Raw genomic sequence first — 26195 nt, forward strand, 5'->3', positions numbered from 1 at the left:
GAATAGCTCACGGGTCCCGGGCTTAGAAATCCCCTCGGCTTTCTCTCTTCCTCTTCCCCACTGACAGGACGGGCTACGCAGGTTCTGATCGCTGCCCATGTGACGGCGACAAACAATTAGAATGTTACCTCCTGATGGGGCACATGTTGAAGATTATGCTGAGGGGATTTCTAAGCCCCGGACCCGTGAGGACACTCCAGGTCAGCTGGCCTAGGGGGGGTGAGGAGGGGGTCCTGTGTAAGATTTTTCTGTAAAGGTGAACTTACCCTTTAACCCTTTTCCCAGCCAGTGTCATTAGTACAGTGACAGTGTATAGTATTAGCACTAATCACTGTATTAGTGTCACTGGTGATGTCAGTGGCAGTTAGCCAGTTTCCAGAAAGTGTCAGTTAGTATCAGATTTCCCGTTGTCCCACTATAAGCGGCCATTACTAGTATATACAAAAAATAAAAATTCCACTATATACTGTATACTGAACCATAGTTTGTAGACTCTATACCTTTCATGCAAACCAATCAATATACATTCTCATTGGGATTTTTTTTTTCTTTTTTACCAAAGACATGTAGCAGAATACATTTTGGCCTAAATGAAAAATTTGTTCTTATTTTAAAAAAAAAACAATTTGATATTTGTTTTATAACAGGAAGTAAAAAATATATTTTTTTTTTAAAACGTTATGCTCTTTTTTTTTGTTTATAGCGCAAAAAATAAAAAACCCAGTGGTGATTAAATTTCACCAAAAGAAATCTCTATTTGTAGGGACAAAATGATATAAATGATATAAATTTTGTTTGAGTACATCAGGGATCCTCAAACTACGGCCCCCCAGCTGTTGCAGAACTACACATCCCATGAGGCATTGTAAAACTCTGACATTCACAGACATGACTCGGCATGATGGGAATTGTAGTTCCTGAACAACTGGAGGGCCGTAGTTTGAAGACCCCTGGAGTACATCATTGCATGACCGAACAATTACCATTTAAAGTAGCGCAGTGCCGAATAGCAAAAAATGGTCATGAAGGGGGTAAAACCTTCCGGAGCTGAAGTGGTTAAACTTGCAGTGAGAGGGATATAAACTGAATGGATTATTTAGGCAGATCCTCACCCTAGAATTGTTGCTGATACTTTGATGGCGAGTCACATGCATTAGAATCGGATTGTACAACCTCTGCACAATCTTCTCCAGATTTAATGTCCAATTTAATGTTTCATTTTTACACTGCCAGGCCCTGCAGTACTGGAATTAAGCATTAAATACAACTATGTAGTGCGGAGGCTTACCTAAACAAGCCATTCAATCCATAACCAAGTTATAGCTTTCCCCACAACATTTTTGGTAGATCTAAATAAGATTGTATAATTAGAATGTAATGTGCACGGCCAGTTTAAAAAAAATAAACCTGTCAAGGAAAAAAACACAGAGGCTGTAATTCCCGACCTCTTTGACAATGCCAGCTGCCTGATTGTCATAATGATCCAATGGCATCAAAGCTTCACATCATGCCTGTGGGCCCTGCCCTTGCCCGTTGCAACGTCCTGCCTTTTTTTTGCCTCCTGCCTGCCCTTGTCACACCCTCTGCATGCCTTTATCATCCCTCCTGCCTGCCCTTGTCCCACTATCTGAAAGCCTTTGTCATGCTTTCTGTCTGCCCTTTTCTCACCTTCTGCCTGCCTTTGTCATGCCTCCTGCATGTCCTTGTTCAGCCTACTGCCAGCCTTTGCCCTGCCTCCTCCCTGCCTTTGTCTCACCTTCTGCCTGCCTTTGTCATGCCTCCTGCCTGCCCTTGCCCTACCATCTGAATGCTTTTGTCCTTCCTCCTGCCTGTCCTTGTTCAACCGTTTGCCTGTCCATGTCCTTCCTCCTGCCTGCCCTTGTCCCACCTTCTGCATGCCTTTGTCATGCCTCCTTCCTGCCCTTGTCCCACCATGTGAAAGCCATTGTCCTTCCCCCTGTCTGCCCTTGTTCAACAAACTGCCTACCTTTGTCCTTCCTCCTGTTTGCTCTTTTCCCCCCATCTGAATGCCTTTGCCATGACTCCTGCCTGCCTTTGTCCTTTCTCCTGTCTACCCTTGTTCAGCCTTCTGCCTGTCTTTGTCCTGGCTCCTGCCTGCCTTTGTTCTTCCTCCTGCTAGCCCTTTTCCCTTATCCTCCTTGCTCTTGTCCTGCTTCCTGCCTGGCCCTTTTCAGCCTTCTGTCTACATTTGACCTGCCTCCTGTCTGCCCTTGTCACACATTCTGCTTGCTTTTGTTTTGCCTCTGGCCTGTCCTTGTCAAACCTTCTAATTGTCTTTGTCCTGCCTCCTGCAGGCCATTTTACCATCCCCTGCCTGACTTTGACCTGCCTGCCCTTGTTCCACCTTCTGCTTCCCTTTGTCTTTCCTTTTGTTTGCCCTTCTCCCACCTCCTTCCTGTTCTTGTTCTGCCTCCCTCCTACCCTTTAGGATACTAGTCAACATCACATCACTGCTAAATCTTGGGCTGTCTTTCTCCTGTAAGCTAAATGAGTGTATACATGCACGCCCAGCAAGTTTTATTTCCATATTCAGCTGGCATATGGCATGTCAGAATATAGATACATGTTATGCAATTATATAAAAATGGTTTTTAAGTTTGAATAAACATGTAAACAAAGTTTCGTTTTTTTTGTACATTGGCCTGCAGTGTTCTCCTCTTACGTTTTACTCCATGATGTCCTCCATCGTTGTATGGTCTCAGCAGACAATCCTTGCTCTACCTCATGGATCTTGCCCGGCTCAGCCATGGCGATAATCATGGATGCTTTATCCTTGTATGGAAGCTCCACCACTGTACAAGGAAGCTTTGTATCATCGTAATTGTTGTACTGACCCGTTCGACGCATCATTGGAACATCCACCGTTGTGTTCTTCTCAACCTTGAACTTCCGGGTACTTGTAAATGCTGCATTAAAAGTGACCTGCCATTCTCCTAATAACATAAAACATGCATGTGTTTTAAATCCAATAAAATCTCTGGTGATTGGATAAATAAACTGAAATTATTAGATTTGATGCCCCAAATTAAAACATGCTCGTGGCATTAAAGCAAATGTCTGGAAAAAAAAAGCATATTCAATATATCTCAACAATACCTGCACATTTCCCATGTTTTGTCTCGTTAAGCCCTTCCTGACAATTAGATGAAAATATGCGGCCTCAGCTTGAAGGGTTTGTACTGGGGAGATGCCTGCAGCTGCACGCATGACCCCCCCGTACCGTTTTTTAGAGCCGACGGTTGGCTTTCTTGGGATAACAACCGATGCGGCTAAAAAGCTGCTTGGCTGTTATCCCAAGGAGCGGAAGGGGACCTTCCCCCCACCTTCCACAAGTCTCTCCCAAGCTCTTCCCTTCCACGGGGAGGCCCGAGCGACCAGACGATATGTCCGCTGGCTGGCCGGAGACCCGAATGAAGCTGGAATAGGCTTTGATTGGGTCTCGGATCTAATAACCCGGAAGCAATGTCATGACATTAGACATGTGCAATTAGTTTTGTTCTAAATTAATTTTTTTAACAAATTTCAACAAATTCATTAATTTGGAAATATCCGAATTAATGAAAACCCATTAAACTAATTTTTCAGAATATTCAAAAGTTCAAAAATTCATAAATTCGGAAATTCGGAAATTCTAAATTCGATAATCCAAAAACCCGAAAATTTGAAATAATAACTAACTAAGAATAACTCAACTATTACTAACTATTAAATTATAAGTATTGGAATTTCTTTTTAAATTTGGCTGTTAGTGAACATAACAAATATGAATTTATCCAAAGTTATGAATTATCCAAAATAACGAATGCCGCTATTAATTAATAATAATAAATAATAATAATAAAAAACGTTTTATTATTATTATTTTGTTCTGTTCCATTCGTTTAGATGTAGCATTCGTTATTTCGGATAATTTGTAACTTCGGATAAATTTGTTACGTTCACTAACAGCCACATTTGAAAGGAAACTCCAATACTGTATCTATAATTTAATAGTTAGGTATTATTAGTTAGTTAGTTAGTTATTCTTTCGAATTTTCGGATTTTCTTTCTTATTTTCGAATTTATGAATTTTCAAATTTACGAATTGCGATCATAACGAATGACCCAAAAACCAAAAAAAAACAAATTAAACGAAAATGAAAACGAACATATTTTTCGGCAGTGCACGTGTCTACATGACATTACTTCCAGTTTACAGAAGGCTTAAAGGCGCCAGATTTTAAAAGAAAAACAGCCAAACTTGGTGTTTTGAATACTTTTAAGTGCTATGGAGGCATTTGGGGTCCTTAGGACCCCCGATCCCTCCATAAAGAGTACCTGTCGGGGGGGCGTGACCGGAAGCTGCCCTGTATGGAAGCCTGAGGTCTTAGCTCTCCTTCAGCCCACAGCTCCACGGCCTTTTAGGGGGATTTCTTCCGCTCATTTATAGGAGGTGCCAGGAGAACCCGCTCCTCCCGGCCTCCTCCCGGCTCCTCTGCGACTTTCAGAGAGTACTTTTCGCTGCCTCCCATGCTACTCGGTGGGGCGGACAAGATGGCGCTGGCCGCCTCCACCTCCTCTATGCGGTCTCCACTGCCACTGAGCTCCCAGTCTCTGACCCATCCACGGAGCCCACCTGGCTCTACAGTGGGAACATCCGGGCCACAACCCTGGCACCAGGTGCGGTGAGTCTACCCCTGCTCCATGCCTCTTAGACGGTGACGCCACACGAGTTGCGGCACTCCCCACCAGGCCTCACAGCAGCCACATACACACAGTGCACTGAGGCATTCCCACGGCTGCTGCGCACGGCCTCAGATCCGGGCCTATCTACAGGGGGCCCTGACTCCCCTACTCCTTTGAGAGCTCAGAAGATTTTTCCCCTCTGCCAGATCCTGCACATATCCAGGCCCCAGGACCCCTGCAGACAGGGCAACATGGAGGATACATGCCTCAGCAGGCATACCACCCTGCCCCTGCTCCCCCCCAACCGCAGAGGCAGTCTCATCCCAGAGACCCCAGATCTGTTGAATGGGGGGCAGATCACACAATTTCCTATGCCCAGGCAGCCAGCTCCCAGGCCTTGGCTCCTATAGAGGGGCGGACAAACAGACCCCTCTCTCCACCAAAGCCCCCAGCATGGAATGACCCGTGGGACCCCCATATGCGGCCCTGGGCGCAGGCCCAGAACACAGCCTCCCTACATCTGCAGCAGCCACCCTCTCCATCACACCTTTCACAGCACCAACTGGAGATGGACCCCCACCTCCAGCAGAATCCCCCCTGGCAAGCTTACTTTCAAGCCATACCAACCAAAGAGGACTTTAAGCTACTTATTGAGGAGGTTAAATCTGCCTGCCGAGCTGAGATTCAAGTACTTCACACTAACTTTAAACATCTTTCAGACAGAGTGGAGGTAGTAGAGGAGGAAATACAAGAAACCAAGCTGGCGGTGCACCGCATCTCAACTACAAGGGGCTGACCATCGCATGATGCTCAGAGACATGCAGTGCCACGTGGAGGACCTGGACAATAGGGGGTGCAGAAACAACATCCATGTCAGGGGTCTGCCTAAATCGGAGGGCCCTGAAGATCTGCATGACATCCTGCAAACTCTATTCAACGACCTCCTGGACGAACCCCCGAATAAACCCATTGAGATGGATCAGGCACACCATGACCCAAGGGCCCTGCCTCTAGACCTTGTAATGTCATCTGCAGGGTCCACTCCTACCCCTTGAAAGAGGACATCATGCATAAAGCCCGCACTATCAGGAAGGTGGTCTTTGGCAATGCACAGATTCAGCTGTACCCGGACCTCTCTTGGATCACCTTGCAGAAACGCAGACTCCTTCAACCCCTCCTCCTCTCGCTGCAGGAAAACGACATAGTTTACCGTTGGGGATTCCCTTTCAGTCTTACAGCCTGGCGGCAAGGACAGTCAGCTGTGCTATGCTATCCTGAGGACGTGGATGCTTTCTGTGACACCATGGAGATACCTGTCCCCCGTCTTCAGGAATGGGACTTAGTGGCCACACCACCACCCACAGCTTGACAGAAGGTCCCCCAGGCCAAACGCTCCCGGGGCCAGGATTCCCCCGCAGAGCTGGTAAACCTAAACATGGCTGACGGCTGCAAGTTTTACTTCCTTGACAGCCATGGCTATGGCATGTACATCCACTTACCTGACTCATTTGCAATCCCCTTAGGCCACCTGCCCATTATCTGTTTTGTTTATTGGGCGCTTCCTACTGAAGACTTGAGAGTGTTTACCCTTCTGATCACTAGTCCCCCCCATAGGTTCACCCTTCTAGAGTTCCTTTGTCACTCTACTGTAGATTTTTACAGGTGGCGCCAGGATTCCAGATTCCGATAAGCCCCCCACCCGCAGACCCCCACAACCACTGGGCAAGGGTTGTGGGGATGAGGCCCTTGTCCCCATCAACATGGGGACATCCTCCCCATGTTGAGGGCATGTGGCCTGGTACGTTACAGGAAGGGGGGCGTTCTCTCGTCCCCCCCTCTTTTCCTGCAGCCTGCCAGGTTGCGTGCTCAGATAAGGGTCTGGTGTGGATTTTTTTCAGTTCTCATCCATGCCATATCCATGCCACTACAGTGCCTCACAAAATGTAATAGGTAGTCAAATTAGATTTGAAACTTATGCCCCTAGAACACCTTACGGTGCTCCCTGCATGTTGGGCCTCTCTATATGGCCAGGCTGTGTAAAAGTCTCCCACATGTGGTATCACCATACTCAGGAGGAGTAGAAGAATCTATTTTGGGGTGTAATTTTTGGTATGTACATGCTGTGTGTTAGAAATATTGTATAAATGGACAACTTTGTGTAAAAAAAAATGCGATTTCATTTTCTTTACACATTTTCCAAAAACTTGTAGAAAAAAATGACATGTTCAAAAGACTCATTATGCCTCATAGATTATACATTGGGTTGTTTTCTTTCCAAAATGGGGTCATTTTTTGGGCTTTTCCATTGTCCTGGTTCTCCAGGGACTTCAAAAATGTAAGAGGTAGTCAAAAAATTAGATGTGTAATTTATGCTCCAAGAACGCCTGGCGATGCTGCATGCTTGTTGCGCCTCTGTATGTGGCCACACTGTGTAAAAAGTCTCACACATGTGGTATCACCATACTCAGGAGGAGTAGTAGAATGTGTTTTGGGGTGTACTTTGTGCTATGCATATGCTGTGTGTGAAAAATAACCAGCTAATATAACATATTTGTGAAAAAAAAAAGAAAAAAAAAATCTTGATTTTGCAAAGAATTGTGGGAAAAAATTACAACTTCAAAAAACTCACCATGCCTCTTAGTAAATACCTTGGAATGTCTACTTTCCAAAAAGGGGTCATTCGGGGGGTATTTGTACTTTCCTGGCTTGTTAGGGTCTCAAGAAATGAGATAAGCCGTCAGTACATCAGGTGTGATCAATTTTCAGAGATTGGCACCATAGCTTGTGGACTCTATAACTTTCACAAAGACCAAATAATTTACACCAATTTGGGTTATTTTTACCAAAGATATGTAGTAGTATAAATTTTGCCCAAAATTTATGAAGAAAAATTACTAATTTGCAAAATTTTATAACAGAAACAAAGAAAAATTCATTTTTTTTACAGAATTTTCGGTCTTTTTTCTTTTATAGCGCAAAAAATTAAAAACCCAGTGGTGATTAAATACCACCAAAAGAAAGCTCTACTTGTGTGAAAAAAAGGACAAAAATTTCATATAAATACAATGCTGCATGACTGAGTAATTGTCATTCAAAATGTGAGAGCACCGAAAGCTGAAAATTGGTCTGTTAGGAAGGGGGTTTAAGTGCCCAGTGGTCAAGTGGTTAAATGATTTTTTTTCCTTTAGAAATGTCATTTTGCTCTCAGACTGTTATAAACACGAGAAACATGCGTTACTTTACAGGCATACTATAGACACCCCCCAGGTACGAAATTTAAAGGAATATTTCACTTTTATTGTTTCACTTTAAGCATTATTAAAATCACTGCTCCCCAAAAAAATGATGTTTTTAAAACTTTTTTTTGCATTGATCCATGTCCCCTGGGGCAGGACCCGGGTCCCCAAACACTTTTTATGACAATAACTTGCATATTAACCTTTAAAATTAGCACTTCAGATTTCTCCCATTGCCTTTTAAAGGGTGTTCCGCAGCTTTTCAAATTTGCAGCGAACACCCCATAAATGTTCGCTTTTCGGCGAACGGGCGAACAGCCAATGTTTGAGTTGAACTCATGTTCGACTCGAACAGATAGCCCTTCCCTACTTATGACCCTGGAGCTAGGCGCCCCTAATCGCAAACCATGCCATTGGCAATTGAATAATTTCCTTCTCCAACACCTCCCCTCCAAAACGGAATTAGAGTCCACACTGAAACACTATTTTCTTGAAAATGACACCCCCAATGTCTCCCCTTCCACTCTCTGGGAAGCTCACAAGGCGGTCCTCAGGGGGCGTTGTAAAGTGATCTCCTCGGCCATGAAAATAGATGCGAAAGCCTCTAAATTGCAAGCTGAAAGAGATCTCAGGGCCCTGGAGCTCTGTCTACAAACATCCCCGTCCAATCTAAAAAATATTGTCTACATGGCTCTATACAGCGACCCTGAAATCCCACATGACCCTCCCTCCCCTGACCTGACCGATCGCCTGCACCAGTATCTGGAACGCAGTGGAATTCCCAGCCTTCAGACCTCGGACCTCCTTTCCCTTAATGCATCTATCACGGTTGAGGAACTGACGGCCACCATCAAGACCCTGCCTACGCATAAATCCTCTGGCCCAGATGGCCTCCCCTTATGAATATTACAAATCATTCCTCCCCATTCTCCTACCACATATGTGTAAACTGTTCAATGGCTTTCTTCAGCTAACCCCTATTCCCTCAGACATGCAAAGGTCGTTTCTCACACTGATCCCCAAACCTGATAAGGACCCATCTCTGTGCGCTAGCTATAGGCCGATAGCACTACTAAACTCTGATCTGAAAATCTTCACCAAGCTCCTCTCGATACGTCTAAACCTGATACTGCCCTCCTTAATACATAAGGATCAGGTGGGTTTTGTCCTCCTCTGTCAAGCGGGGGACAATACAAGATGGGCCATCGACCTAATAGATGTGGTGAACAGAGATTGGAAAAAGCCTTTGATCACCTAGGCTGGCCTTTCCTGTTCACCACGTTGAGACACATGGGGTTCCAGGACCCCTTCCTACAGGCCATCCATCACTTATACACTAATCCCACGTCCCAGGTTAAGACTCCTTTCGCTCTGTCCCCCACCTTTCCGATAGCGAATGGGACCCGCCAGGGGTGCCCACTCTCACCATTACTGTTTGCGCTGTGTGTGGAGCCCCTGGCGGCGTCCATTCGTAGAAATCTGGATATGCGAGGGGTCCCGGTGTGAAGAAGGGAGTTTAAATTAGCACTTTTCGCAGACAATATCATACTCACCCTGACCCAGCCTAGTACCTCACTGCCCAACCTACATGCTGAACTCGATCTCTATAAATCCCTCTCTGGCTATAAAATAAATGCAACTAAATCGGAGGCTCTCCCAATTAACATCCCAGCAGCAGATGTGCAACACCTGCAGCAGTGCTTCCCCTACTACTGGAAGACGTCAGCCCTGAAATATTTGGGGGTTCAGATTACTCCGTCTTATGCCACTCTATACCAGGCAAACTTCCCCCCCTGTTCCGTTCCATAAGAGACCTTCTACAGAAATGGAAGGTCCACCACATATCTCTCTTGGGGAGGGTGGCCTCTGTGAAGATGACCATTCTCCCCAACTCCTCTATCTCTTCCAGACACTGCCCATCCCAGTCTCGTATGCAGACTTGAGAAGACTCCAGGTGGACTTGGTGCACTTTGTCTGGAACTATAGGTGACATAGAATAGCCCGCTCAGTCCTGATGGCGTCTTGTTCCGACGGGGGGCTGGCATTTCCTGACTTAATAAAATACTACCAAGCAACTCAGCTGCATGCCTTGACCTCCTGGTTTCCCCAACGGTCCTACAACATGGACAGAAATTTAAAAGATATGGCTCGTGCCCACACACTCAATTGGTTTGCTCTGGAATGCGAATGCGGAGGTAGACTCAGCCCGACTTTTGGGACCTATGTTCCATCTCAGGTCACTCTGGCACAGACTATCCCGTGCACATAGACTTGGCTCAGAAAAATCACTCCCGACCTCCTTCCTCTACAACCCCAGGGTGGCTGCTGGTCTCACACTTCAGATGTCTTCCCGCTGGGTGACACAGAATTTATTCCATTTTGGCCACCTGGTGGACCCTAGATCACGCAAAGTGCTCTCATTTACTGAACTCCAGAATAAATATGACTTACCTCGCCAGGTGTTTTATGGGTATTTGCAAATACTTCACTACGCTCAATCTTTCGCCCCGAATCTCCAATTCTCTGCGCCAACCTCCTTTGAGAACCTGGTGATGGAGGGATCCGCACACCGAGGTTTGATTTCTGACATATACCGGCTGCTAAACTCTTACTCCATCCCTACCCAGGGTAAGCATTCATATATGCTTCACTGGGAAAAAGTACTAGTAGAAGAAATCCCAGAGGCGACATGGCAGACGATCTGGTCTCAGGCAGCAAAAAGCTCTTTTTTCACGCTCTACAAAGAGAACGCTTATAAAATCCTCTATTTTTGGTACCTGACACCAGATGTGCTCCACGCTATCTATCCCTCTAGCTCAGATAGGTGTTGGCACTGTCAGGGAGCCAAGGGGACCCTCTATCACATTTACTGGAGCTGCCCCAAGATAGTGCCTTTCTGGACGGAAACACAGCTTTTATTGTCCCGCCTTCTTGGAGTACAGGTTCCCAAGACCCCAAAATCATTCCTCTTAGGGGTTTCACCCCTGCAGATCCCCAAACATTCCAAAAAACTGCTTAGACATGTCCTAACAGCTGCAAGATGCCTGGTTGCCCTCCACTGGAAACGGCACTCCCCACCCTCCCAGGCAGATTTGTATACTAGAATAATAGATATAGAGCTCATGGAAAAAATGACAGCCAGATTACAGGACAGGCTGGAAATGCATGACAAGGTTTGGGAGGAGTGGCACCGGCAAGAAGATCCGCCCTGAGCAGTTGGTTGAGCCCCCCCACCCCCCCCTTACTCACCCCCTCCCCCATCTCTCCCTCTTGTGTAGTTTTCTTTCATTCTTCTTTCTAATTATTCTCTCTTTCTGTTTACTTTTCCTCTTTTTTTGGGTTCTACTGTGGCCCATAGCAGACCCTATTTGACATCTAGCAGCTTGCATGTGGAGTCAGCAATGATCCCCTACTGTCTATTTCACTGTTTACTGTTACTTGGTATATACTGGTTCTACTGCCGTTATAATGAAGTTTGTGTATTACAGTTTCAACTTCTTGTCTATTTACCTGCTTTTTTATTTTAAAAAATTGCTATTTGAAAAAAAAATAAAGAGTACCTGTCTGGAGCATAATGGATGTGCAGGAGATGGGTATGTGAGATGGGTATGTGCAAGTGCACTGATGTGCATGTTCTCAGCCCGGATTGGCGCCAAGCGGCCTTTATAAGGGAGCTAGTTACCCTCTGTGATTGCTGGCTGATCTTGGTTTCTTTAGTGCATTTGTTCCTGTGAAACCTTGCTGTGAATACCTCTTAACGATTCGGCTTGCCCCTGGACCTGTCTTCTGCCAGCCTCCTGATTTGACCCTGGCTTGTTTAATGAACTGTTTTTCTCTGCTCTCCTGTGCATGACCCTGGCTATCCTCCCACCTATAACTGGCCTCCACAGCAAGGAGCACTTTAAGAGCGATGCATGTCAAACAAAACCAAAGAAATTTCCAAGCTCAACTTACCAACCAGCCTGCAACCAACCAAATTATCCTGTCTGACAATAATTAAAAACGGAGGTTTAGTTTGCACACATTTGCAATTACACGCATAAGCTACAGAGTCCCATCAAGGCACCCTGTTTTCTGTAGTCCTAACTCTAAATTTTGAGAGCCTCCACAGTGGAAGCACATGCATTATAATGGATAGGTAGAGGGTAGGTGAGCCTGGAGGGAGCCCAACCCTCCTTAAAGGCACAGGGGCACACTGGACACCCAGCACATATCACTATGGCAGCAAAGGTATCCACTGCGTTGCCTCAACAGTGCTTCCACTGTGGAGGCTCTCAAATTTTTAAGTTGGGACTACAGAAAATGGGTTGCCTTGACAGGGCTCTGTAGCTTACGTATGTATTTGCAAATGTGTGCAGACTAAACCCATATTGCTAGACAGGATAACTTGGTTGGTCGCAGGATAGATGGTAAGTTGAGCTTTGACATTTCCTTGGTTTTGTTTGACATCCCCTAGACCAGTGATGGCGAACCTTGGCACCCCAGATGTTTTGGAACTACATTTCCCACGATGCTAATGCACTCTGCAGTGTAGTGGAGCATCATGGGAAATGTAGTTCCAAAACATCTGGGGTGCCAGGGTTCGCCATCACTGCCCTAGACTGAGCCTGTATTGTCAGTGTGCATGGAACTGTTCTTGTGACTAACAGCTTCTGTGCTAGCAGTAGGGATGAACTTCGTAGTCGAATTGAACGCATGTTCGACTTGAACATTGCCTGTTCGGTCGTTTGCCGAATTCTGAATGATATGGGCCATTCGCACCAAATTCGAGTGGTGCGTCATGGCCCATAATTCACTGCGGCATCGCAGTGCATTGCTGGCTGATGATTGGCCAAGCATGAACTATGACCCGCATGCTTGGCCAATCACAGCGCCGTCTGTACAGAGAGCTGTAATTGGCCAAAGCCAAGGTGGCTTTGGCCAATTATGGCTCAGGGGGTTTAGTACACGCCCCACACTATATAAGGCCGCCTGCACGGCGGCCCTGTGTAGTGTGTTCCAGCGTTGAGAGAGAGATAGATAGACAGAGAGACAGTGTCATTTGATTTAAGTTAGATAGAGTAGGCAGGCGAGTCAGTTAGCTGCACTTACAGTGTATTGCGTATATATATATACATCCTAGATATTATATATATATATATATATATATATATATATATATATATATATATATATATATATATATATATATATATACACTGTATTCAGTTTAGCTAGATCCGTTCCTGTTATTCCCTTCCTACTACTGACAGGCAGGCAGGTGTTTTTACAGTATTTACAGCTACCTGAAGAAAATTGCTGGTGTTCTTCTGATCCTATTAGTCCTATTAGCTACAGTATTTACAGTTAGTGTTGTGCGTCCTCTCCACAGTGTGCACCTAAAGCTACCTGAAGAAAATTAGTGGTGTTCTTCTGATCCTATTAGTACAGTACCGCAGGCAGTTGCAGCATTTACAATTTAGTTTAGTGCGTCCCCTGCACACTGTGCACCTAAAGCTACCTGAAGAAAATTAGTGGTGTTCTTCTGATCCTATTAATACCACAGGCAGGCAGCTACAGTATTTACAGTTAGTGTAGTGCGTCCTCTGCACAGTGTGCACCTAAAGCTACCTGAAGAAAATTGCTGGTGTTCTTCTGATCCTATTAGTCCTATTAGCTACAGTATTTACAGTTAGTGTTGTGCGTCCTCTGCACAGTGTGCACCTAAAGCTACCTGAAGAAAATTAGTGGTGTTTTTCTGATCCTATTAGTACAGTACCGCAGGCAGTTGCAGCATTTACAAGTTAGTGTAGTCCGTCCTCTGCACGGTGTGCACCTAAAGCTACCTGAAGAAAATTAGTGGTGTTTTTCTGATCCTATTAGTACAGTACTACAGGCAGCTGCAGTATTTACAAGTTAGTTTAGTGTGTCCTCTGCACAGTGTGCACCTAAAGCTACCTGAAGAAAATTAGTGGTGTTCTTCTGATCCTATTAGTACAGTACCGCAGGCAGCTGCATTATTTACAAGTTCGTTTAGTGCGTCCTCTGCACAGTGTGCACCTAAAGCTACCTGAAGAAAATTAGTGGTGTTCTTCTGATCCTATTAGTACATTGCCACAAGCAGCTGTAGTATTTACAAGTTAGTGTAGTGCGTCCTCTGCACAATGTGCACCTAAAGCTACCTGAAGAAAATTAGTGGTGTTCTTCTGATCTTATTAGTACAGTACCACAGGCAGCTGTAGTATTTACAAGTTAGTGTAGTGCGTCCTCTGCACAGTGTGCACCTAAAGCTACCTGAAGAAAATTAGTGGTGTTCTTCTGATCTTATTAGTACAGTACCACAGGCATCTGTGGTATTTACAAGTTAGTGTAGTGCGTCCTCTGCACAGTGTGCACCTAAAGCTACCTGAAGAAAATTAGTGGTGTTCTTCTGATCCTATTAGTACAGTACCGCAGGCAGCTGCAGTATTTACAAGTTAGTTTAGTGCGTCCTCTGCACAGTGTGCACCTAAAGCTACCTGAAGAAAATTAGTGGTGTTCTTCTGATCCTATTAGTACATTACCACAAGCAGCTGTAGTATTTACAAGTTAGTGTAGTGCGTCCTCTGCACAATGTGCACCTAAAGCTACCTGAAGAAAATTAGTGGTGTTCTTCTGATCTTATTAGTACAGTACCACAGGCAGCTGTAGTATTTACAAGTTAGTGTAGTGCGTCCTCTGCACAGTGTGCACCTAAAGCTACCTGAAGAAAATTAGTGGTGTTCTTCTGATCTTATTAGTACAGTACCACAGGCAGCTGTAGTATTTACAAGTTAGTGTAGTGCGTCCTCTGCACAGTGTGCACCTAAAGCTACCTGAAGAAAATTAGTGGTGTTCTTCTGATCCTATTTGTACAGTACCACAGGCAGCTGTAGTATTTACAAGTTAGTGTAGTGCGTCCTCTGCACAGTGTGCACCTAAAGCTACCTGAAGAAAATTAGTGGTGTTCTTCTGATCTCATTAGTACAGTACCACAGGCAGCTGCAGTATTTACAATTTAGTTTAGTGCGTCCCCTGCACACTGTGCACCTAAAGCTACCTGAAGAAAATTAGTGGTGTTCTTCTGATCCTATTAATACCACAGGCAGGCAGCTACAGTATTTACAGTTAGTGTAGTGCGTCCTCTGCACAGTGTGCACCTAAAGCTACCTGAAGAAAATTGCTGGTGTTCTTCTGATCCTATTAGTTCTATTAGCTACAGTATTTACAGTGATGCCCCGTACACACGGTCGGACTTTGTTCGGACATTCCGACAACATAATCCTAGGATTTTTTCCGACGGATGTTGGCTCAAACTTGTTTTGCATACACACGGTCACACAAAGTTGTCGGAAAATCCGATCGTTCTAAACGCGGTGACGTAAAACACGTACGTCGGGACTATAAACGGGGCAGTGGCCAATAGCTTTCATCTTTTTATTTATTCTGAGCATGCGTGGCACTTTGTCCGTCGGATTTGTGTACACACGATTGGAATTTCCGACAACGGATTTTGTTGTCGGAAAATTTTATATCCTGCTCTCAAACTTTGTGTGTCGGAAAATCCTATGGAAAATGTGTGATGGAGCCTACACACGGTCGGAATTTCCGACAACAAGGTCCTATCACACATTTTCCGTCGGAAAATCCGACCGTGTGTACGGGGCATTAGTGTTGTGTGTTCTCTGCACAGTGTGCACCTAAAGCTACCTGAAGAAAATTAGTGGTGTTTTTCTGATCCTATTAGTACAGTACCGCAGGCAGTTGCAGCATTTACAAGTTAGTGTAGTGCGTCCTCTGCACAGTGTGCACCTAAAGCTACCTGAAGAAAATTGCTGGTGTTCTTCTGATCCTATTAGTCCTATTAGCTACAGTATTTACAGTTAGTGTTGTGCGTCCTCTGCACAGTGTGCACCTAAAGCTACCTGAAGAAAATTAGTGGTGTTTTTCTGATCCTATTAGTACAGTACCGCAGGCAGTTGCAGCATTTACAAGTTAGTGTAGTCCGTCCTCTGCACGGTGTGCACCTAAAGCTACCTGAAGAAAATTAGTGGTGTTTTTCTGATCCTATTAGTACAGTACTACAGGCAGCTGCAGTATTTACAAGTTAGTTTAGTGTGTCCTCTGCACAGTGTGCACCTAAAGCTACCTGAAGAAAATTAGTGGTGTTCTTCTGATCCTATTAGTACAGTACCGCAGGCAGCTGCATTATTTACAAGTTCGTTTAGTGCGTCCTCTGCACAGTGTGCACCTAAAGCTACCTGAAGAAAATTAGTGGTGTTCTTCTGATCCTATTAGTACATTGCCACAAGCAGCTGTAGTATTTACAAGTTAGTGTAGTGTGTCCTCTGCACAATGTGCACCTAAAGCTACCTGAAGAAAATTAGTGGTGTTCTTCTGATCTTATTAGTACAGTACCACAGGCAGCTGTAGTATTTACAAGTTAGTGTAGTGCGTCCTCTGCACAGTGTGCACCTAAAGCTACCTGAAGAAAATTAGTGGTGTTCTTCTGATCTTATTAGTACAGTACCACAGGCATCTGTGGTATTTACAAGTTAGTGTAGTGCGTCCTCTGCACAGTGTGCACCTAAAGCTACCTGAAGAAAATTAGTGGTGTTCTTCTGATCCTATTAGTACAGTACCGCAGGCAGCTGCAGTATTTACAAGTTAGTTTAGTGCGTCCTCTGCACAGTGTGCACCTAAAGCTACCTGAAGAAAATTAGTGGTGTTCTTCTGATCCTATTAGTACATTACCACAAGCAGCTGTAGTATTTACAAGTTAGTGTAGTGCGTCCTCTGCACAATGTGCACCTAAAGCTACCTGAAGAAAATTAGTGGTGTTCTTCTGATCTTATTAGTACAGTACCACAGGCAGCTGTAGTATTTACAAGTTAGTGTAGTGCGTCCTCTGCACAGTGTGCACCTAAAGCTACCTGAAGAAAATTAGTGGTGTTCTTCTGATCTTATTAGTACAGTACCACAGGCAGCTGTAGTATTTACAAGTTAGTGTAGTGCGTCCTCTGCACAGTGTGCACCTAAAGCTACCTGAAGAAAATTAGTGGTGTTCTTCTGATCCTATTTGTACAGTACCACAGGCAGCTGTAGTATTTACAAGTTAGTGTAGTGCGTCCTCTGCACAGTGTGCACCTAAAGCTACCTGAAGAAAATTAGTGGTGTTCTTCTGATCTCATTAGTACAGTACCACAGGCAGCTGCAGTATTTACAATTTAGTTTAGTGCGTCCCCTGCACACTGTGCACCTAAAGCTACCTGAAGAAAATTAGTGGTGTTCTTCTGATCCTATTAATACCACAGGCAGGCAGCTACAGTATTTACAGTTAGTGTAGTGCGTCCTCTGCACAGTGTGCACCTAAAGCTACCTGAAGAAAATTGCTGGTGTTCTTCTGATCCTATTAGTTCTATTAGCTACAGTATTTACAGTGATGCCCCGTACACACGGTCGGACTTTGTTCGGACATTCCGACAACATAATCCTAGGATTTTTTCCGACGGATGTTGGCTCAAACTTGTTTTGCATACACACGGTCACACAAAGTTGTCGGAAAATCCGATCGTTCTAAACGCGGTGACGTAAAACACGTACGTCGGGACTATAAACGGGGCAGTGGCCAATAGCTTTCATCTCTTTATTTATTCTGAGCATGCGTGGCACTTTGTCCGTCGGATTTGTGTACACACAATTGGAATTTCCGACAACGGATTTTGTTGTCGGAAAATTTTATATCCTGCTCTCAAACTTTGTGTGTCGGAAAATCCTATGGAAAATGTGTGATGGAGCCTACACACGGTCGGAATTTCCGACAACAAGGTCCTATCACACATTTTCCGTCGGAAAATCCGACCGTGTGTACGGGGCATTAGTGTTGTGTGTTCTCTGCACAGTGTGCACCTAAAGCTACCTGAAGAAAATTAGTGGTGTTTTTCTGATCCTATTAGTACAGTACCGCAGGCAGTTGCAGCATTTACAAGTTAGTGTAGTCCGTCCTCTGCACGGTGTGCACCTAAAGCTACCTGAAGAAAATTAGTGGTGTTTTTCTGATCCTATTAGTACAGTACTACAGGCAGCTGCAGTATTTACAAGTTAGTGTGATGTGTCCTCTGCACAGTGTGCACCTAAAGCTACCTGAAGAAAATTAGTGGTGTTCTTCTGATCCTATTAGTAGAGTACCACAGGCAGCTGTAGTATTTACAAGTTAGTGTAGTGCATCCTCTGCACAATGTGCACCTAAAGCTACCTGAAGAAAATTAGTGGTGGTCTTCTGATCCTATTAGTACAGTACCGCAGGCAGCTGCAGTATTTACACGTTAGTGTAGTGCGTCCTCAAAAGCTACCTGAAGAAAATTAGTGGTGTTCTTCTGATCCTATTAGTACAGTACCACAGGCAGCTGTAGTATTTACAAGTTAGTGTAGTGCGTCCTCTGCACAATGTGCACCTAAAGCTACCTGAAGAAAATTAGTGGTGTTCTTCTGATCTTATTAGTACAGTACCACAGGCAGCTGTAGTATTTACAAGTTAGTGTAGTGCGTCCCCTGCACAGTGTGCACCTAAAGCTACCTGAAGAAAATTAGTGGTGTTCTTCTGATCCTATTAATACCACAGGCAGGCAGCTACAGTATTTACAGTTAGTGCAGTGCATCCTCTGCACAGTGTGCACCTAAAGCTACCTGAAGAAAATTAGTGGTGTTCTTCTGATCCTATTAATACTACAGGCAGGCAGCTACAGCATTTACAGTTAGTGTAGTGCGTCCTCTGCACAGTGAGCACCTAAAGTTACCTGAAGACAATTGCTGTTGTTCTGCTCCTATTAATACCACAGGCAGGCAGCTACAGTACTTACAGTTAGTGCACTGTGTCCTCTGCACAGTGTGCACCTAAAGCTACCTAAAGAAAATTAGTGGTGTTCTTCTGATCCTATTAATACCACAGGCAGGCAGCTACAGTATTTACAGTTAGTGTAGTGCGTCCTCTGCATAGTGTGCACCTAAAGCTACCTGGAGACAATTGCTGTTGTTCTGCTCCTATTAATACCACAGGCATGCAGCTACAGCATTTACAGTTAGTGTAGTGCATCCTCTGCATAGTGTGCACCTAAAGCTACCTGGAGACAATTGCTGTTGTTCTGCTCCTATTAATACCACAGGCAGGCAGCTACAGTATTTACAGTTAGTGTAGTGCATCCTCTGCATAGTGTGCACCTAAAGCTACCTGGAGACAATTGCTGTTGTTCTGCTCCTATTAATACCACAGGCAGGCAGCTACAATATTTACAGTTAGTGCACTGTGTCCTCTGCACAGTGGGCACCTAAAGCTACCTGAAGAAAATTAGTGGTGTTCTTCTGATCCTATTAACCACAGGCTGGCAGCTACAGTATTTACAGTTAGTTTACTGCGTCCTCTGCAAAGTGTGCACCTAAAGCTACCTGAAGACATTTGCTGTTGTTCTGCTCCCATTAATACCACAGGCAGGCAGTTACAGTATTTAGAGTTAGTGTACTGTGTCCTCTGCACAGTGTGCACCTAAAGCTACCTGAAGACAATTGCTGGTGTTCTCATACTAATAATACTACAGGCAGGCAGTTGATTCTGCTAACTGCAGTATCAGTATATATATACATCCCAGCTTTGTGCAGCTACATCTCACTGCAGGCCATTAGTATGTCTGGAAGGTCAACAAGGAGAGGCAGACAGTCACAAGCCAATAAAAGAGGGCAAGAAGGCTCTGTGTCTAGAGGCAACAGTGTTGGTCGTGGAGACGGTGCATCCTCATCAGCACATGGCCCTGGGACACGCTTGTCCTTTTTTTCGGCAGCTGGCCGCGTTGAGCCGCAACATGCGGAAGACTTGGTCGAGTGGATGACCAAGCCGTCCTCATCCTCCTCATCCTCTCTCACCCAGGCTCAGGGTACTTTGTCTGGCAAAGCAGCTGCCAACATGGCCTCTTCCCTCGGCTCAATGGCATCAGTCACTCCTTCCTAGGGATGAGCTTCGAGTTCGAGTTGAACTAATGTTCGACTCGAACATCGGCTGTTCGCAAGTTCGCCGAACAGCGAACAATTTGGGGTGTTCGCGGCAAATTCGAATGCCACAGAACACCCTATAAAAGTCTATGGGAGAAATCAAAAGTGCTAATTTTAAAGGCTTATATGCATGGTATTGTCATAAAAAGTGTTTGGGGACCTGGGTCCTGCCCCATGGGACATGGATCAATGCAAAAAAAAGTTTTAAAAACGGCCGTTTTTTGGGGAGCAGGGATTTTAATAATGCTAAAAGTGAAACAATAAAAGTGTAATATCTCTTTAAATTTCGTAGCTGGGGGGTGTCTATAGTATGCCTGTAAAGGGGCGCATGTTTCCCGTGTTTAGAGCAGTCTGACAGCAAAATGACATTTCAAAGGAAAAAAAGTCATTTAAAACTACTCGCGGCTATTAATGCATTGCCGGTCCGACAATACACATAGAAGTTCATTGATAAAAACGGCATGGGAATTCCCCACAGGGGAACCCCGAACCAAAATTTAAAAAAAAAAAAAAAAAATGACGTGGGGGTCCCCCTAAATTCCATAGCAGGCCCTTCAGGCCAAAATTACTAGGCAATTTTGAAAAAAAGCATTATTTTTTACATTTTGCTATAATAAATATCCCCAAAAATATATAAAAACATTTTTTTTCCTCAGCTTAGGACGATATGTATTCTACATATTTTTGGTAATAAAAAATTGCAATAAGCGTTTATTGATTGGTTTGCGCAAAAGTTATAGCGTTTACAAAATAGGGGATAGTTTTATGGCATTTTTATTAATAATTTATTTTTACTAGTAATGGTGGCGATCAGTGATTTTTATCATGACTGTGACATTATGGCAGACACATCGGACATTTTTGACACATTTTTGGGACCATTGTCATTTTTACAGCAATCAGTGCTATACAAATGCATTGATTCCTGTGTAAATGACACTGGCAGTGAAGGGGTTAACCACTAGTGGGGAGTGTAGGGGTTAAGTATGTCCTGGGGAGTGATTCTAACTGTGGGGGCGTGGCTACTTGTGACACGTCACTGATCTCTGCTCCCAATCACAGGGAGCAGAGATCAGTGACACTGTCACTAGGCAGAACTGGGAGATGCTTGTTTACATTAGCATCTCCCCGTTCGTCCTCTCCGTGAGGCGATCGCGGGTATGCCCGTGGGACCTGCGACCCGACTCACAGAGAGGACGAACGGGTACGTTAGTTTGCGCAGCCGTGCCATTCTGCCGATGTATATCTATAGGAGCCGGTCGGGAACTGGTTAAAATCACTGCTCCTGAAAAAACGTCCGTTTTTAAAACTTTTTTTTGCATTGATACATGTCCCCTGAGGCAGGACCCAGGTCCCCAAACACTTTTTAGGACAATACCATGCAAATTAGCCTTTAAAATGAGCACTTTTGATTTTGAACGTTCGAGTCCCATAGACTTCAATAGGGTTCTAACGTTTGTGCGAATTTTTGGTCCGTTCGCAGGTTCTGGTGCGAACCGAACCGGGGGTGTTCGGCTCATCCCTAGCTAGCAGGTAAGACCTGGGGTAATCTACAGCAACCTCTCCTCGGGTAGCACTACATATGTAATCATCTACTCCAGATCCTGTGGCTCTCTTCTTACCCTTAAACAGAACATAGTTGACCAGGGCCAACTTGGTATCTGCAGGAAATTCTTGTACGAGTTCCTTAATTTTGCCTTCAGTTTTATTCTTCACATATTCATTCACTTCTTTTGTAGCCTCTTGTAGGTCATTGAAATTGGTCTTCCTAATTTCAGCATGATAAAGATTCTTTAAATCATCTTTAAAGCTCTTCAGCAAGGTCAGTGTCTGCTGTACAAAGAGGGCATTGCCGATGTCAACTTGAAGGCTGCTTTTTGGTTCATTCAGCAGATGGAGAAGAGTGGAATAAGCCTGGTGGAGCTCACTTTCTGTGGAGTTTTTGTTGCTCAGGCTCAAACCTTCCAGGATTTCCTGGTGGGTCTTTGATCGGGCGCCCAACAACAGCATGGAAAAAGCAGAAGAAATACTGAAAGGTGACAAAACAATATTTTTGGGTGGTGAATCCTTGCCCTGAGAAGACACAGAGGCCAGATGCTTGAAGAAATTAAAGGCAAATTCAGTATTTCCTTTTACTGCTTCTTTTAGTGCTTGGGCTTTCTTTCCACCTTCAGCATCTTCATGAGACTCTTTAGATTTGTGTTCAACTGAAGCAGTTATGACCAGGATGAGCAAAAGCAAAATTAGGAGGAACTTCATGTCTTGTCAGTACAGACGCTCACCTGCAGGTAATAATGACAATGTGTTAGTTGAGTCTTTGTTTTCAGCCACTTATAAGACTTATGCCCCGTACACACGGTCGGATTTTCCGACGGAAAATGTGTGATAGGACCTTGTTGTCGGAAATTCCGACCGTGTGTGGGCTCCATCACACATTTTCCATTGGATTTTACGACACACAAAGTTTGAGAGCAGGATATAAAATTTTCCGACAACAAAATCCGTTGTCGGAAATTCCGATCGTGTGTACACAAATCCAACGGACAAAGTGCCACGCATGTTCAGAATAAATAAAGAGATGAAAGCTATTGGCCACTGCCCCGTTTATAGTCCCGACATATGTGTTTTACGTCACCGCGTTTAGAACGATCGGATTTTCTGACAACTTTGTGTGACCGTGTGTATGCAAGACAAGTTTGAGCCAACATTCGTCAGAAAAAGTCCTAGGATTTTGTTGTCGGAATGTCCGAACAAAGTCCGACCGTGTGTACGGGGCATAAGTGTAACATGACAGGATCTCAAGACTTCTAAAATCATCATGGAGGCCTTAAAATGTATGTCTGGGCAAAATAAGTAAAAAAAAAAAATCATTAAATATTTGGAATACTTCCACATTTCCCAATGTTTTGTCACTTCAGAATGCTGCAGGTTTATTAAAATTGTTAATCTGTCAAAAATCCATTGAGCTCCTAACTTCCTGCAGTGAGCTGTCATTGCTGCCTCTGCTGCACTCAAATCCCTAGAATTGTTTTCAGTCCTTTCCAGTTCTCCCTACTGGACTAAAGAACACCTCCCTCTTATGTTATTGAGATTGGGGGATGTCTGTAGTAGTCCAGGATAGGGAAAGCTGAAAACCTGATTTACATTGGTAAATTGCAGTGGTGGGGTCTTGTTTGTAACTCCCACTTGTGTTTATGGTTCTTCATTCAACCCAACAGTCTTTTTTAGGACTTAACTGTGTCAGTAAAACAATTGATTGCTAGCCCCTGCTTTTGCAGAGCTAATACTTTTATTTCCTACTAGACTTCCCTTACAAAGAGAGCTATTTTAAGGGGCGAGGGGGGGGGGGGGTTGGGGGTTTAGGGGCTTTTCACATTTATTTGATTATATGTTGGTAGGGATTTTTTTAGGATTAGGACACTCAAGGCTCAAGGGAAAAGCAGCCTGTAAATGGATAGAAAACTGGCTAAAAGACCAAATTCAGAGAGTAGTTGTTAATGATTCTTACTCTGAATGGTCTAAGGTTATCAGTGGCGCACCCCAGGGTTCAGTGTTTGGGCCCCTACTTTTTAATATGTTCTATAAATGATATAGGGCCTGGGATTTCAGTCTTTACAGATGACACCAAGATATGCAGTGGAATAACGTCCTTACAGGATGTCTCCAATTTACAAGCCGACCTCAATGCTCTGTCTAATTAGGCAACTAAGTGGCAAATGAGATTGAAAGCGGAGCAACACCCAAAAGGGGAAGCTCCACTTGTTCCCCCCCATTCGCTGCCACAATTTGCACCTTTCGTGGGTGGCAGGGAGCGGGTACTTGGTTTTGATAGGTACCTGCTCCCACTTTTGATTGAGTTCGCCAAGCCAGAACTCAGCCAGAGGTTCAGCCCCCCTCCTCCTTCCCACTCTGCCAGCACATTCACAACGCGCAGCATTCTTCACGGATGTGCAGTAGAGAGATGTATGTGAAGCTGCCAGGCTTTACTGCTTGTCTTGCCCTAGCCAAAATGTTGGGGATATGATCTCCATGTATAAATACATATAGTTCAGTTACATATTAGGTGAGGTTAAAAAAAGACACAAGTCCATCAAGTCCAACCTATGTGTGTGATTATGTGTCAGTATTACATTGTATATCCCTGTATGCTGCGGTCGTTCGGGTGCTTATTTAATAGTTTTTTTAAACTATTGATGCCCCCCACTGAGACCACAGCCTGTGGAAGGGAATTCCACATCCTTGCTGCTCTTACAGTAAAGAACCCTCTACGTAGTTTAAGGTTAAACCTTTTTTCTTCTAATTTGAATGAGTGGCCACGAGTCTTGTTAAACTCCCTTCTGTGAAAAAGTTTTATCTATTATGGGGTCTCCAGTACAGTATTTGTATATTGAAATCATATCCCCTCTCAAGTGTCTCTTCTCCAGAGAGAATAAGTTCAGTGCTCGCAACCTTTCCTCATAACTAAGATCTTCCAGACCCTTTATTAGCTTTGTTGCCCTTCTTTGTACTCGCTCCATTTCCAATACATCCTTCCTGAGGACTGGTGCCCAGAACTAGACAGCATACTCTACGTGCGGCTGGACCAGAGTCTTGTAGAGCGGGAGAATTATCGTTTTATCTCTGGAGTTGATCCCCTTTTTAATGCATGTCAATATTCTGTTTGCTTTGTTAGCAGCAGCTTGGCATTGCATGCCATTGCTGAGCCAATCATCTACTAGGACCCCCAGGTCCTTTTCCATCTTGATTCCCCCAGAGGTTCTCCCCCCTCAGTGTATAGATTGCATTCATATTTTTGCCACCCAAATGCATTATTTTACACTTTTCTACATTAAACCTCATTTGCCATGTAGTTGCCCACCCCATTAATTTGTTCAGATCTTTTTGCAAGGTTTTCACATCCTGGGGAGAAGTTATTGCCCTGCTTAGCTTAGTATCATCTGCAAATACAGAGATTGAACTGTTTATCCCATCCTCCAGGTCGTTTATGAACAAATTAAATAGGATTGGTCACACCACAGATCCCTGGGGGACCCCACTACCCACCCCTGACCATTCTGAGTACTCCCCATTTATCACCACCCTCTGAACTCGCCCTTGTAACCAGTTTTCAATCCATGTACTCACCCTATGGTCCATGCCAACGGACCTTATTTTGTACAGTAAACGTTTATGGGGAACTGTGTCAAATGCTTTTGCAAAATCCAGATACACCACGTCAACGGGCCTTCCTTTATCTAGATGGCAACTCACCTCCTCATAGAAGGTGATTACTGCTAATTATACCGTTCTCATTACTAAAATCTTGTATATAGTCCCTTATCATCCCCCCCAAGGGCTTGCATACTATTGATGTTAGGCTAACTGGTCTGTAATTCCCAGGGATATATTTTGGGCCCTTTTTAAATATTGGTGCTACATTGGCTTTTCTCCAATCACTTGGTACCATTCCAGTCAGTAGACTGTCAGTAAAAATTAGATACAATGGTCTGGCAATTACTTGACTGAGTTCCCTAAGTACCCTCGGATGCAAGCTATCTGGTCCCGGTGATTTATTAATGTTCATTTTCCTAAGTCTAATTTTAATTCTGTCCTCTGTTAACCATGGAGGTGCTTCCTGTGATGTGTCATGAGGATAAACACTGCAGTTTTGGTTACTGAAGCCCCCCGATTCCTTTGTGAAGACTGAGGAGAAGAATAAATTCAATATCTTCGTCATCTCCCCATCCTTTGTAACCAGATGTCCTTCCTCATTCTTTATGGGGCCAATATGGTCTGTCCTCCCTTTTTTACTGTTTACATATTAAAAGAATTTCTTGGGATTTTTTTTGCTCTCCTTCGCTATGTGTCTTTCATGTTCTATCTTAGCTGCCCTAATTGCACCCTTGAATTTCTTGTTGCATTCTTTATAAAGTCTGAATGCTGATCCCTCAACCTTGTATTTTTTGAAGGCCTTCTCCTTTGCTTTTATATGCATTTTTACATTGGAGTTAAACCATCCAGGACTTTTGTTCGCTCTTTTAAATTTATTACCCAGTGGGATACATTGGCTAATGCCCTTATTTAATATGCTTTTAAAGCAAACCCATCTCTCCTCCGTGTTCTTTGTTCCTAATATTTTATCCCAATTCATGCCTTCTAGCAAGGTTTGTAGTCCCATTATGATAACACTTCCCATCCTTTCTGCTAATCCAACTTGTGATAGGAGATCCATCTCCCACTCCTCCCTCAGGTTAGGGG

At 44.2% G+C, this 26195-nt stretch overlaps 1 protein-coding gene across 2 annotated transcripts in view; it reads right to left on the reverse strand.

Annotated features, from left to right (window-relative positions):
• Window positions 1-26195, reverse strand: part of LOC141117058 (serine protease inhibitor A6-like) — a 65897-nt gene that overhangs the window by 20467 nt on the left and 19235 nt on the right. For both annotated transcript variants that reach the window (XM_073609661.1, XM_073609662.1), the window contains exons 2-3: window positions 21581-22240; window positions 2684-2954 (exon numbers count right to left, since the gene is read on the reverse strand). In XM_073609661.1, the coding sequence (XP_073465762.1) occupies window positions 2684-2954; window positions 21581-22217 (908 nt within the window). In that variant the 5' untranslated portion in view covers window positions 22218-22240. The remainder of the gene's footprint in view (window positions 1-2683; window positions 2955-21580; window positions 22241-26195) is intronic.

Source organism: Aquarana catesbeiana, linkage group LG13 (assembly GCF_042186555.1).
Source record: "Aquarana catesbeiana isolate 2022-GZ linkage group LG13, ASM4218655v1, whole genome shotgun sequence".
Classification (NCBI taxonomy): Eukaryota; Metazoa; Chordata; class Amphibia; order Anura; family Ranidae; genus Aquarana; species Aquarana catesbeiana.